General features: G+C 35.6%; 2 protein-coding genes across 3 annotated transcripts in view; one reads left to right on the forward strand and one right to left on the reverse strand.

The window, feature by feature from the left end:
• TRIP11 (thyroid hormone receptor interactor 11) overlaps positions 1–11,231 on the reverse strand; it is a 1,664,886-nt gene extending 1,653,655 nt beyond the window's left edge. Inside the window, exon 1 of the mRNA XM_044073627.1 lies at positions 10,750–11,231. Coding sequence (XP_043929562.1) covers positions 10,750–10,900 — 151 coding nt within the window. The 5' untranslated portion in view covers positions 10,901–11,231. The remainder of the gene's footprint in view (positions 1–10,749) is intronic.
• Positions 11,232–11,300: 69 nt separating this feature from the next.
• Positions 11,301–12,500, forward strand: part of ATXN3 (ataxin 3) — a 773,701-nt gene continuing 772,501 nt past the window's right edge. The window contains exon 1 of one of the 2 annotated variants that reach the window (XM_044074716.1): positions 11,301–11,355. In XM_044074716.1, coding sequence (XP_043930651.1) covers positions 11,332–11,355 — 24 coding nt within the window. In that variant the 5' untranslated portion in view covers positions 11,301–11,331. Of the gene's footprint in view, positions 11,430–12,500 lie in introns of both variants that reach the window. The other variant, XM_044074717.1, reaches the window with a different exon arrangement.

Genomic DNA, 12,500 nt, shown 5'->3' on the forward strand with positions numbered 1-12,500 from the left:
CTACTTTCTCCTTACTGAACAATTTCGCATAATTGTTTTATTTTGCCTAACATATCAATTACTCATCCTAAGATCTTTAACTTTTCAATTTCGACCATCACTTTTACAGATGTCATTACCCATTCTTCTTGCCAAGGGATATTCCTCATATCTCTTCATTTTTTTACTAGTATCCAGTTGTAAATTAAATTTGGACAACTCACCCATCTGCTTTTGAACTACTATACCTAGTTTTGCTCAAGTATTTCTTATTTTCTGCTATCAAACTGTAACCTTTTCCCCAAATTTACCTTTCTCCAGTGAAAACAATTATGGGAGATACCAAAGGTGGAATGCTATTTTTATACAATTTTCTACGCTTTATTCAGTTCTTCCACATCTTGTGATAAACTTACTTTCTTAAATATTTGTGCTATCTTCATATTTCCATTTTTTAGGTTTATAATCTTAAGTGCTGTTAAGTTATTTCACATTTCTACTTGATGCTGGCCTCTTCTTTGGCCTTGCATGGCTTAAATATTTACAAACCAAAAATATTTTCTCAGTCTCTAACATTCTTATCTATAGAAAGTCTATCCAAACTAAAATTGCCCGAGATTTCAGGGGGTTAGTAATTGCTTAACAAAACAGCTTAGAAAACTGTGAGATGACATTATTTTGCTTTCAACTTTCTATGCATAATCATGAACACCTCAATTTATCCTGATCACTTTTCATTAGTATGTATCAAGTTCTCTGAAGGTTTTCAGTTTGAATTTCCTTAATTTTCAAGCAGTCAAATATTTAAGAACAGTGACCTTTCTTACAGGCATAACTCCATGTTGGGGGGGGGGGTAGACACTGCTTTACCAAAGTAAAGTTGCTTGGTTATATATATACCTTGAACTGCTTAACTAAACCTCGTTTGACTTTGAATGTTTGGCAGGGAAGAAAAACTTCACTTCACTCACCCTTTTATTTGGAATATTTAGGACAAAGGGTTAACTCTACACCTCCAGGACATAAACTTGTCACAACATCAAAACGTTTTTAAAAGAACAAATCACAAGGCTTGCTACACTCCAGAGTTTGGAAATCAATAAGCCAATCTCAATGAGGAGTTCTGCAAGCTGGAGTCATAAAATGAGGCTGTCTATTTTGATATTTTAATAAACTCCATTTCTGGATTTTTATCAATGGTAACAAGTATTTATCCATTCTATAAAAGCCTCGATTACCCCTTAGAAAATCATGTGCAGTTAATGAACCAGAAGTCCAGTGCTTCATTCGGGGAGCCTCTGTCAAAGTGAAATACTATGCTCAAATGGACCTCTTTGTAAAACATTTCCGTTAAGTACCACTAGAAATTTGTTAAAAGCTTTAAAACTTACCAACATGTTTAAGACACAATTTAAAAACTGGAAAGAAGTACTGCTATCTGTTCTAGAGATTCTTTCGGGACTCTTCTGGTATTTTTCTGTTTGTTTTATCCAAATTACTTCCTTCCTTGTTTCGGACTGATGCTATTTTACTGAGTCTGTGTGCATTATTTGTATGCTGTAATAGTAAACAAATATTTAAAAAAATAAATAAATAATGCAACGAACAGACAACTAAGTTTAGTACAGCAGGTATATTTACTTATTTGTCTTTTTTTAATAGAAAAATCAGATTGAGCAAAGCCCATTTTCAGGAGGGGCCCTGGGAGAAACGCTCCAGCCGATCCAATTAATATAGCAAATACATGTGAGGTAAGTAGTGTGAAGCATTAGTCAGTAGGTAGGTAGCTAAAGCTAACAGAGAAGCAGCGTTTAATTCAGGAGACAATGACAACAAGGGGTAAGAATACTGCGGGACTTGCTGACATAGAACCCACTTATAAGAAAGTGGCAGAGAGTAACTGCAGGAGATGGACAAAGCGGGAAGCTCGGAAAGAAACTGAAATGTAAAGTGACAATTAAGGTAGAAAAGAAAGAAACTGAGAAGTGGTAGAAATAGTTGCTGTGCAGAAGGGGACAGAGATTATACAGGGATAGGGGGTATTAGCTGACAAAGGAAACTGCTGTTACTCAGTAGAGAAGCACGTACATGACCAGCAATAGTTTAGGTGTTTTACTAAGGGCATGAAGGTGGAAAGGTTCACATCTGATTTAGGTATATTGGGATGGTGTGTCAGAGTGTAGATATGTAATGGGAGCACAGTGACTCACATGCAGAGTTATTAGACTTTGTTCAACTAATAAGCTATTAGTAATCACAACAATGCTCTCAACCAGGAGAGTACATGGTATCTTTTAGCAGTGGTCATTTTTCTGGTGCACATACAAAACTGTGTGCAGTGATAAGTTGAGCGTATGTGAAACCAGATTATAGTGTTTTAGGGTTCTGCAATATTGAGTCCTATACACAAGGTTGATAGCAAGTTTGGCTGCTTTATTATAATAGGCAGTATCAGTGGCGCAACAGGTAGCACACTCACCTTTATTACAGAAGGCTGTGGGTTCTGTTCCCATACCAGGTAGATCAATTGTTGACATTGTACTCCAGTGTGCCATCCTTCAGCTGAGACCTTAAACAAAAGCCCCATGTGCTAGAGTTGATGGTAGTTCAGGTGGACGTAAAAGATCCCATGGCATCGAAAAAGAGCAGGACGTCCTTTACTTAAAAGGCTTACAGTAATTATACTACGCTGACAATATATACAGTGTATATAAAAAGTGTACACACCCCTGTTAAAATGTAAGGTTTTTGTGATATAAAAAAATGAGACCACATTTTGATTTAATTACAGTATTCAGTCTTTTTGGGTACACACCTGCCATCAATTAGTGAGACTCCGAATAACCCCAAATAAAAGTTCAGCTGTCCTGGTAGGATTTTCCTGACATTTACTCAGTTGCCTGCTACAGCAAAAGCTATGGTTCACAGAGAGCTTACAATCCATAAAAGGGATCTCATTGTTGAAAGGTATCAGGAGAAAGGTACAAAAAGATTTCCACTGCATTGGATATACCATGGAAAACAGTGAAGACGGTCATTAAAAAGGGGAGAAAATATAGGACAACAGTGACATTGCAAAGAACTGGACGTCCCTCCAAAACTGATGAAAAGACAAGACGAAAACTGGTCAGGGAGGCTGACAAGAAACCTACAGCAACACTGAAGGAGCTGCAGGAATTTCTGGCAAGTACTGGTTGTGTGCTACATGTGACAACAATCTCCCGTATTCTGCATACGTCTGGACTATTGGGTAGGGTTGCAAGACGAAAAAAAAAAAAAAAAAAAACACCCAGACCCAGCTAAAATTTGCAAAACAATATATCTAGACTCCCAAAAGCATGTGAGAAAAGGTGTTGTGGTCTGATGAGACCAAAGTAGAACTTTTTGGCCACAATTCCAAAAGGTACGTTTGGTGCGTAAACAGCACTTCGCATTACCAAAAGAATACCATCCCCATGGTGAAGCATGGTGGTGGCAGTATCATGCTTTGGGTTGCTTTTCTTCAGCTGGAAATGGGGCTTTTCAGTCAATGTTGAAGTAATTATGAACAGTTCCAAATCCCAGTCACTTTTGGCCCCAAACCTTCAGGCATCTGCTAGAAAGCTAAAGATGAAGAGGAATTTCACCTTTCAACATGACAATGACCCCAAGCATACATCCAAATCAACAAAAGAATGGCTTCACCAGAAGAAAATTAAAGTTTTGGAATGGCCCAGCCAGAGCCCAGACTTGAATCCAATAGAAAATCTGTGGGGTGACCTGAAGAGGGCTGTGCACAGGAGATGCCCTCGCAATCTGACAGATTTGGATCGCTTTTGCAAGGAAGAGTGGGCAAATATTGCCAAGTCATGATGTGCCATGCTGATACACTCCTACCCAAGAAGACTGAATGCTGTAATTAAATCAAAGCATGCTTCAAGTATTAGTTTAAGGGTATCCACATTTATGCAACCAGCTTATTGTAGATTTTTTATTCTTTATATTTTTTCCCGCAACAGATTTGTTTTTCAACTGAATTGTACAGGTTATAGGTCAAATTAAAGGTGGGAAAAGTTTTGAAATGATTTATTGTGGTCTCATTTTTTTATATCACAAAAACCTCACATTTTAACAGGGGTTTGTACACTTTTTATATCCTCTGTATACACAATATTTACAGTATATACAGTGTACACTTCTATACGAACATCTTTTGATCACATCAACTTAGTATTATTCCTATACTATGACCCTGCCTCTACCTTCCACAGCCAAAATTTTATTTAACATTCTAACCAAATCCCTTTTCCACTGAACGTCATTTCTTTCACCGATTCCATATTGTCCATATCATACAAAATATTACTGCATATGTTTCTGTCTTTATAGTAGCCACATTCAATAATATCCATTTTCATATCCTCCACTCTTAAAATACATTGTAAATAGTTTAGATCTCCTAAAACTTAAAATTGTACAACTTTTTTGCTGTTCACCCATCTCAACTTCCTTATAATGAATAAACATTCTAGCATTTCTTACTTGTATGGCACCTTCATTTTAACCGGTAGCCTCCTTACTGTCAGCCTCCACAAAACATCCTGACATTCTCGTATAGCTTTGCATCTTTCTGCGCTTTTGCTCTACTTCTCTCCTCCTGTAAATCTTTCCAAGGGTACAAGTTAAAACACATATTAGTGTACCACTCCTCTTTCCTTTCATTCTCAGTCTCAATCATTCTTAATTATTTCATCATTATACAGATTCTCCCTCTTAAAATCTTTGAGCTGAACTGCATTCCTTTTCCATACTTATATTTTAACATTTAAGTTAGGATTCATTTGTGATCATATTTCAGCCATTTTAAAATGTTATACAAGTTCACTGACACTACATAAACAACAGGACTGATTATTCCTAAACCTCCTTCTTTTGAAACATGCAATGCATATCTTTTAACCGGGTTCAATCTGGATCACCTTCTAAATGAAAAAAATAATAGTATATTTTTATATTTCACATACCAACAGTAAAATAAAAACTGCTTGCTAATTATGCCATTTTTGCCAATAATATCAAAATATTTTTTCTTGAACTGTAACCTAAAAGATTTCTAGAACAGACAAGTATTTTTCATTCTCTCTTTTTTTCTGTTGCAAGTCTCTGACTTCCTGCTTCCCAAAACAAACTCCGAAAACTTTTATTTCTTCCATACAGAATTCAGTCTGCCTTGCTATCCAGTCACGTCCTACCCCCTTACTTTTATCCTTAATCAGATATAAAATCTACTGCTTTAAAACCTTCATTCAAATAAAGTTTTCTTCCTTCTGCATTTTTGTAACAGGCATCCACATACAACACAGCACATAGTTCAATATACATCTTGGATATATATCAAATACCCAACACAGCTCTATTTATACATCTCTATATCATATTTATTACAAATGCAAATATTACATTACTTAGTGGACATCCTTGCCTTACGCCTCTTTTAACCACTATTCCCTCACTCACTAAAGCTCTAACTTTATTTTGTTAATATGCTGCAATACATACATTGCTTATCTTAGTACTGATATTATAGGCCTCCAATTCTGTACTTCAGATTCATATGGAAAAAAGGAGAAAGGAATGAATATACCACTGCACAATTTTTCTTCTTACAGCTTTCATTTATCTATTCATTTAACACTGCTACAAAAAAAACATTTCTTTTGTGATACTGCTATATTCTTTTACATTTTGTATTTCTATATCTAGTCCAGCTGCTGATTCTAAATTTGCTAATTTCAATAATCTAATTCATCCACAGCAACTGTCTTTTCTAAAGCCTTATTATCCTGTTCAGAAAATGTTACCCAACAAATGCTTCATCACTTAATTCCCCATAATTTATTTATTCTTTCCTCGTGTCTCTCTCTCATTCCATACAACAATATTTGTATTTCTTTTTGAAAAAGACCCACCATTCTGACCAGTCGGGACAAAATTCTCTCTCAAATTTTTTCATGTCTGCATGATCTTGCCATAATTTCAATATGTTTGTTTTCCCTTATCATTCCATTTACCTTCATATATTCTTTTCATTCCCTTTCCAGTATTTACAAAAATTCTTCCTTTCCTTTCAACTTAATCCAAAACAGCCCGTTGGCCTGAAAAACCTGCATCTATAACTCCCTCCTCCACAGTTTGTAAACCAGTTGAGAGATTAGTTGAGATTAAAAAATAACCTCCGTTTTGTGTTCTCTCTCTTCTATATATTCAATTGACCACACCCAACTGTGCCCGTTATCTTTTTAAAGTCATTACCCTTATTCCTTTTCTTTCTCAAATTACAGTTTAAATCTATTTCCATTCTTTTTGCTACACAACAGTCTTTATGTACTCTCCATCTTTCATTACAAATGCATATATTGCAGTTACTATGTATATATGTTCTTCCCACCTTACGTCAGTAATAGTTATCCTATCCATTACTAATGTAACAGTCAGTACTTTAATAGCTATCCCTGAACAAGTACCTTTTCCCAAGTTACAAACATTCATCCACAACACCTTAGTTTGCAATCTTTCTTCTTCTTCTTCTTCTGTTAAAAATCTTGTGTCTTCCAATTATATCACAATCAAAATTCTTACACCACTCTAAAACACCTAATCTTCTCCCCAGATTCTTTATACTATTAAAATTTAACACCAATACCCAACAGTTAAATACTTTCATTATTCCTAGTCTCCTAAATATTCTCAGACTCTTTTGTCAATCGAGCTGTTTTCATTTCTTTCATCATGATCCAGCTTACATCTTCAACATCACTTATTTCTAATCTTTCCCCGATTCTAGAATACCCTCCCTTCTATCTCTATTTTTCTTCATCAATTTCATTTCTTCTTGCTTATTTGTTCCTGTTCTTGTAGTGTATTGTGTACCTCTTTATTTCTATTTTTATTTTGTCCACAATCCATCCATAAATGCCAGTAACATTTCACACATTTCTTTGAATCATGTCCTGTTTCCATACAAATATAACATTTTGTTACAATTGCTAATCAAATGGTCTGTTTTTTCGCATTAAAAAAAAAGTCTTTGTTTGCCCCCAGTATTTAACCATACCCATTTTCCCCTTCAACATTTATAATACTAGGAATGTGCACAACATTTTCATTTGCCATCTTTGAAATCACATTACAATCCCATCCACCAGTCCATAAACCTCTATTATCATATACTTTTGAAATATCTTAAGATATTTTAATGAAACGTCTTTTGCAAGTTTCTTCCGCAACTTCAGTTCTAAATTGAATATATATATTTTTGTTTTTCTACAGAACGTTTTAAATACGTAAGTTACAACATGCATAGGTTTCTTTTCATATCCCCTCCCCAAGAACTTTCCCGTCATGTGTCCAGTCTCAAAGTCACAAACAGTCTCCGTTTATATGACTAAACGCTCCTAGCTCCAATGCTTTTGTTCCCGGGGTACTATTACTTCATCCCATACCTTATCTTTATTTACTGGAGAGCTGCGCTGTGAAACTTCGGTTTTGCTGTCGCTTCATTCTTTTCCTTCTTCTCTTCAGACTCTCACAGAGTCTGCATACGATTCTATCTGTGACTCTACATTTTCTTGTATATTTTCTACTTCTTCCTTCAGTATCCATAATCTGTCCCTACCACTTTTGGGATCGCTACCATCCACTAAATCCATAAGTAACTCATCCTGCAACTCTCCCGACAGTATGGTTGTGACAACACATTCGTATGTTGTCTCTTCCTCTTCCCTGAATACATTTTGCTGAAAAAAATCCTCCATATCCATGGTAGCCTCAACTGCCTTTCCCTACACGAATGTGAGCACATCCTGTGAAGACTCAACTGCCTTCTCTTTCTTTGTTTGCAATAACCTGCTCTGTTCTTCCTCCTGTAAAGGGTCAACTGCCATTTCATGTACTAGTACCTCTGTAGAAGACTTGACCACCTTCCCTTCTCTTCAAATTTCCTCATCAACATTTTTGAAGACCAACGTTTTTGCTTCGTTTAGCTTTAAGCCTTCATGAATAGAAGGCACCTCCATCTCTTCACTCCATGTTTCAATGGGCTGCAACTGTGCCTGGAATGAAAGCAGGAAGTTGTCTCAATCAATAGGTTCCCACTTGGCACACAAACCGTGATTAGGGGAAGTTCCCAGATATCGCAGCTAAATTTCTCCATGTAGTATAAATACCACCTTAGGTCTCCACTGAAAAGAGGCTACTAGCCTCATGACATTAAAATGATCAACAAACGATAAATATAAAAATAAAACAGGTGTAGAATTTACCTATAAGTGTAATATGTAGGTTTGTAAGAATAGGAAAGCCATATAACAGCAAAGGAAGAAGGCATGTAAATACCAGCGTTTGTCTTGTGTCACCTGTCAAGTAGTGTTTGGCTAGACAGCAGAGTTTCTAAGGTTATTTTAATGGCTTGCAATACATTTACTTAATTTTACATTTGTTTACAGGGAAAATCCGACTGGACACAGTTCCTTTTTAAGCAGAGGCCTGGGAAGAAAAGCTTGTTCGAAAGGAAATGATGTCATACTGTTTTAATTACCAGTTGTATTTTTACTCAGTTTTGTCTGATGAAGTTTGCTTAATACAGTAAACGAAAGCGCTAACTTTTATTTTGGATTTCAGTATGGTTTGTCCTTCATTTGGTGTTTTTTTACCAGTGTTGTTTCTTTTCTAGTTTCTGTAAGTTTACTTAATTTTACATTTGTTTACAGGGAAAATCCGACTGGACACAGTTCCTTTTTCAGCAGAGGCCTGGGAAGAAAAGCTCCAGTAAAAATAAATGTAAATATAAAACACTGTAGAAGTTGACAAACTTGCAAGGACATTACATAAGCATACAAATATTTTATTTATTTATTATTTAACATTTGTTTACCAGGAAAGTCAGACTTGGAACAAGGCCAATTTTTAGCGGAGCAGATGCATGTCTTTGTAACGTTTAGCATTTACACAATGCTGAAAAATACATTTCACCAGAGAACAAAAATAAATTCAATTTTAGTGAGTTTCAGCGCAAGTGAATTTAGATATAGAAGTAAGATAGCACCCAATGACCAGTGTATGGTTACCTATACAATTGTATATATATATATATATATATATATATATATATATATATATATATATATATATATATATTAAACCTCAGAAAACTTTAGGCAATGTCAGCCTCACTTCATGAGGTCACTGAATCTAAAAAGATCCATTGAAAAAATGGAAAACTTGCTAATAAAAATCAGAATAAATTGATCACTGTTAGAAAACGCCCTTATGGTCTCAATCATTTTTCTTTCATTTAATCACCAGCACAAAACAGTACATCATAAGGCTGTGATATTATTTTGCTGTCATCACAAAAACAGTAAGGAAAATAAATGCGGTAAACAGAGGAAACCAGTCTTTATAACTCAAAAAGTGACAAAAATGACCACAGACATTATTTCCAGTTTTACTGCAAATGCAACATGCAGGTGTACAAACATACAAAATATGTCAATGACATCAGCAACTAAGAAGACAACTTAATTTGACTTACTTTCTAACAAAAGCATTTTTTCAATATTAGAACAAACAAATAAAACCAGGCATATTGCTTGGGTAATTTTCCTCCTCCTATATTCTGTGCAACATATTCTTCTGTGGTTTTAAACTACTGCCTCCAAAGTGTTCTTATGTAATATCACAAATGAAAAACCACTAACGATCAAAAATTAGAAAACAGACAACTGTGTACGTATATTTAGCATGAAAAATTCTACAATACAGAAAATAGATTTTTAATGACTTGGATTAATATCTATTTACAAGCTCAGATTCATTTTCAAAAGCAATGTTATACTGAAAAAAGTAAAATAAGCTAGGTTACAGTTACATAACTGTAACAGTATTCATACAAAGTGCAATACAATAGGATGAAGCTGAGGATGTTGCACACAGTACTGCATTTAACATGAGTTAAGTAGAATTATGAGCAAGCCTATACAAAATACTATAAACACAATGACTATAATGAAACAAACCACCACAGAGTCTATTATTCTGAAATATCTTTAAATTTAGAATACATAAACCCAATGTTTTACAGTACATATTCGGAAAAGTAGCACAGATTGGCTTTATGATGAAAACGCTTCTGTGCTCCATTTAATACAAAAACATAACCCAGAAGTATGTTGGTGTTCACTGACTGGGTTTGGAAGATAACTATAACCTGGTTCCACATTCTTAATTTCAGCATACACCAATTTTACATACTTAGTTATGTACAGACACACGCTCCTTTAGTTTTCCACTGTACTCAACTTCAGGTTAAGGGTATACGACAGCTCGTCACTTCTTAAACTCAAAAGAAATAATTAAAAAGCATGCTCACCAACTTAAAAAGTCAAACATTCGGGTTAACGACAGTGGGAACAACATAAACAGCAAAATTAAGACTTCTCTTAAGAAAGATTATAATGAGCCAAGTGACTTCCAATCAATGGATCTGCAGTCATTAAACGGTACAAAAGACAAAAATGTATGCGTCAGGAAAATCAGCTCTGCTGTATTAAAAACACACACCGCGTCCCATAATAGTACTTTCACACCAATTTTGGCTACAGGTGCACACCCCTGAAGTAACAGCTGACCTGTCATGAAAACCACCTTTTACGCTAGCAACATTCTTCTAATTTACAAATAACAAATGTACCACATATATAAAAATTAGCCATCTGTAAAGATGTATCTTACCTTTTACTTCCTCGGTACCCTCCAACAGTATATCTTTGGTAAAACTGGATATTTGCCCAGTGAGTGAGGACAAGCTGCCTCCTACCCTTCCTCCAACTTGTCCAAGTGACTGACCTAAACCAGATCCAAGACCACCGAGCCAAGAAGCCATAACCAAATTATAGCTTTCCAAAAAAAGGTTAAATCAAAGCAAGGTGTGTCTAAAACACTCTCTTCGCGTATTGAAAAACCACCCCCAAAACCTGTATGCCAGACACGTCAGTGAGCCATTCAAACCATCCCAGCAGTCGAATATATTAGTCGAATTTTCGCTTACAAACAAAATCAGTGGGCTATAGTGGGACAGCATTTGTTCAGGATCCCCTTAACATAACAGTTATACCGAAAGGCAATTAATTTCAAGTCCAAAAACTGGAACTGCCAACTCAACGACCGCCATATTGCATTGAGTTTTTGGGATTCAATGATGTGGATATGCAGTTACGCTCCGCCCCCAGGTAGAGACATTTCACTTTTGATAGGTTGGCAAGTCTTATCTTGCGGAGCCGGAACGCAAAGGATGTTGGTACATCCGAAACAAACATGGATTCTATATTTCACGAGAAAGTGAGTTTTACTATACTAATTGTATTATAGTTTGGATTGATAGAAAAATGCCTTTGGATGCAAATGCTTAAGTGGTAGGTAAAACGTATTACGAGTTGTAAATGTAATTTCAGGTAAGTCATAAAAGGAAAAGGTGGACAATGTTAATGTTTTGTGCCTTTTTTTACTTGTCACTTCCATGTTGCTTAGTAATTAAAGCTGTCATACGGTATGTGAGGGCGGATGAAGAATGTTTAGTTGTTTTTGCTTTCAGAAGTTGTTACACAAATGTTGATTTTAGTTATGGAAAAACAGAGGTTGTCTTTCCGGGGTTTTGGTGAATGCTGTGTTACCTAGGTGTGGTATTGGTTTGGTGCTACAGACGACTTTAATATTAAAGTAAATCATGTTATGTGGAATATTTCAGGTGGAAGCTTAACTTGTTTGTATAGAAAGTTCATAGGGGAGGGATATGTTACTAGTATTAGTGAAAAAAGTTGTGCTGACAGGCTTCCCTCAAAAGGGGAACCGGTTGTTGTATTCCTCGTGTTAGGTGATGTTAAAGAGTTAATTGCCGATGCATCCTGCACGTTTGTCCACACCCCCTCGGTTAGTGCAGTTTTTTTTCCTTGCATTTGAAAGAGAATTACAGTAACATTTGTTAAAAGCTGATTATTGACTACTAATACTCGCGAATCTTTTAACAAATTTGTGATCACACGTAGTTAAACTAACCTTAGAATTGTAAATGCACTAGGATGTAGCCGGGCATACGCCGTGCATTACCATGACGTGTACTTTTTTACTTTATTGTTAAATGTTTTATTTATTCTTTTTTCACAAGTTGTCTAATCTGGATCGGTTAAATGGAATTTCTGTTTAAGCCTGACATTTCGTTTTCCTAGTAATATAAATAAAATTGTCAGCCATGCAACTGACTGAAGTTGAGCGAGGTGGCAACCTTTAAGAAATGGATGTACAGTTACAAAAATCCTCGCAATGCCCCAGTGAGCTGTCTGGGTGCTGAATGAGGTACATGCTTGTTACATTGCGGGAATAACTGCATCCATTTGTTAAATTAATTTACGGAGTTGGTACCTGTAAATAAATTAACAGGTGTTTCACAGAGGCGCCCCAAATTAGATTATCCCCGTTTTAAATGGGTT

This window comes from Protopterus annectens, chromosome 6.part0 (assembly GCF_019279795.1).
Source record: "Protopterus annectens isolate FY-2018-M chromosome 6.part0, PAN1.0, whole genome shotgun sequence".
Lineage (NCBI taxonomy): Eukaryota > Metazoa > Chordata > Ceratodontiformes > Protopteridae > Protopterus > Protopterus annectens.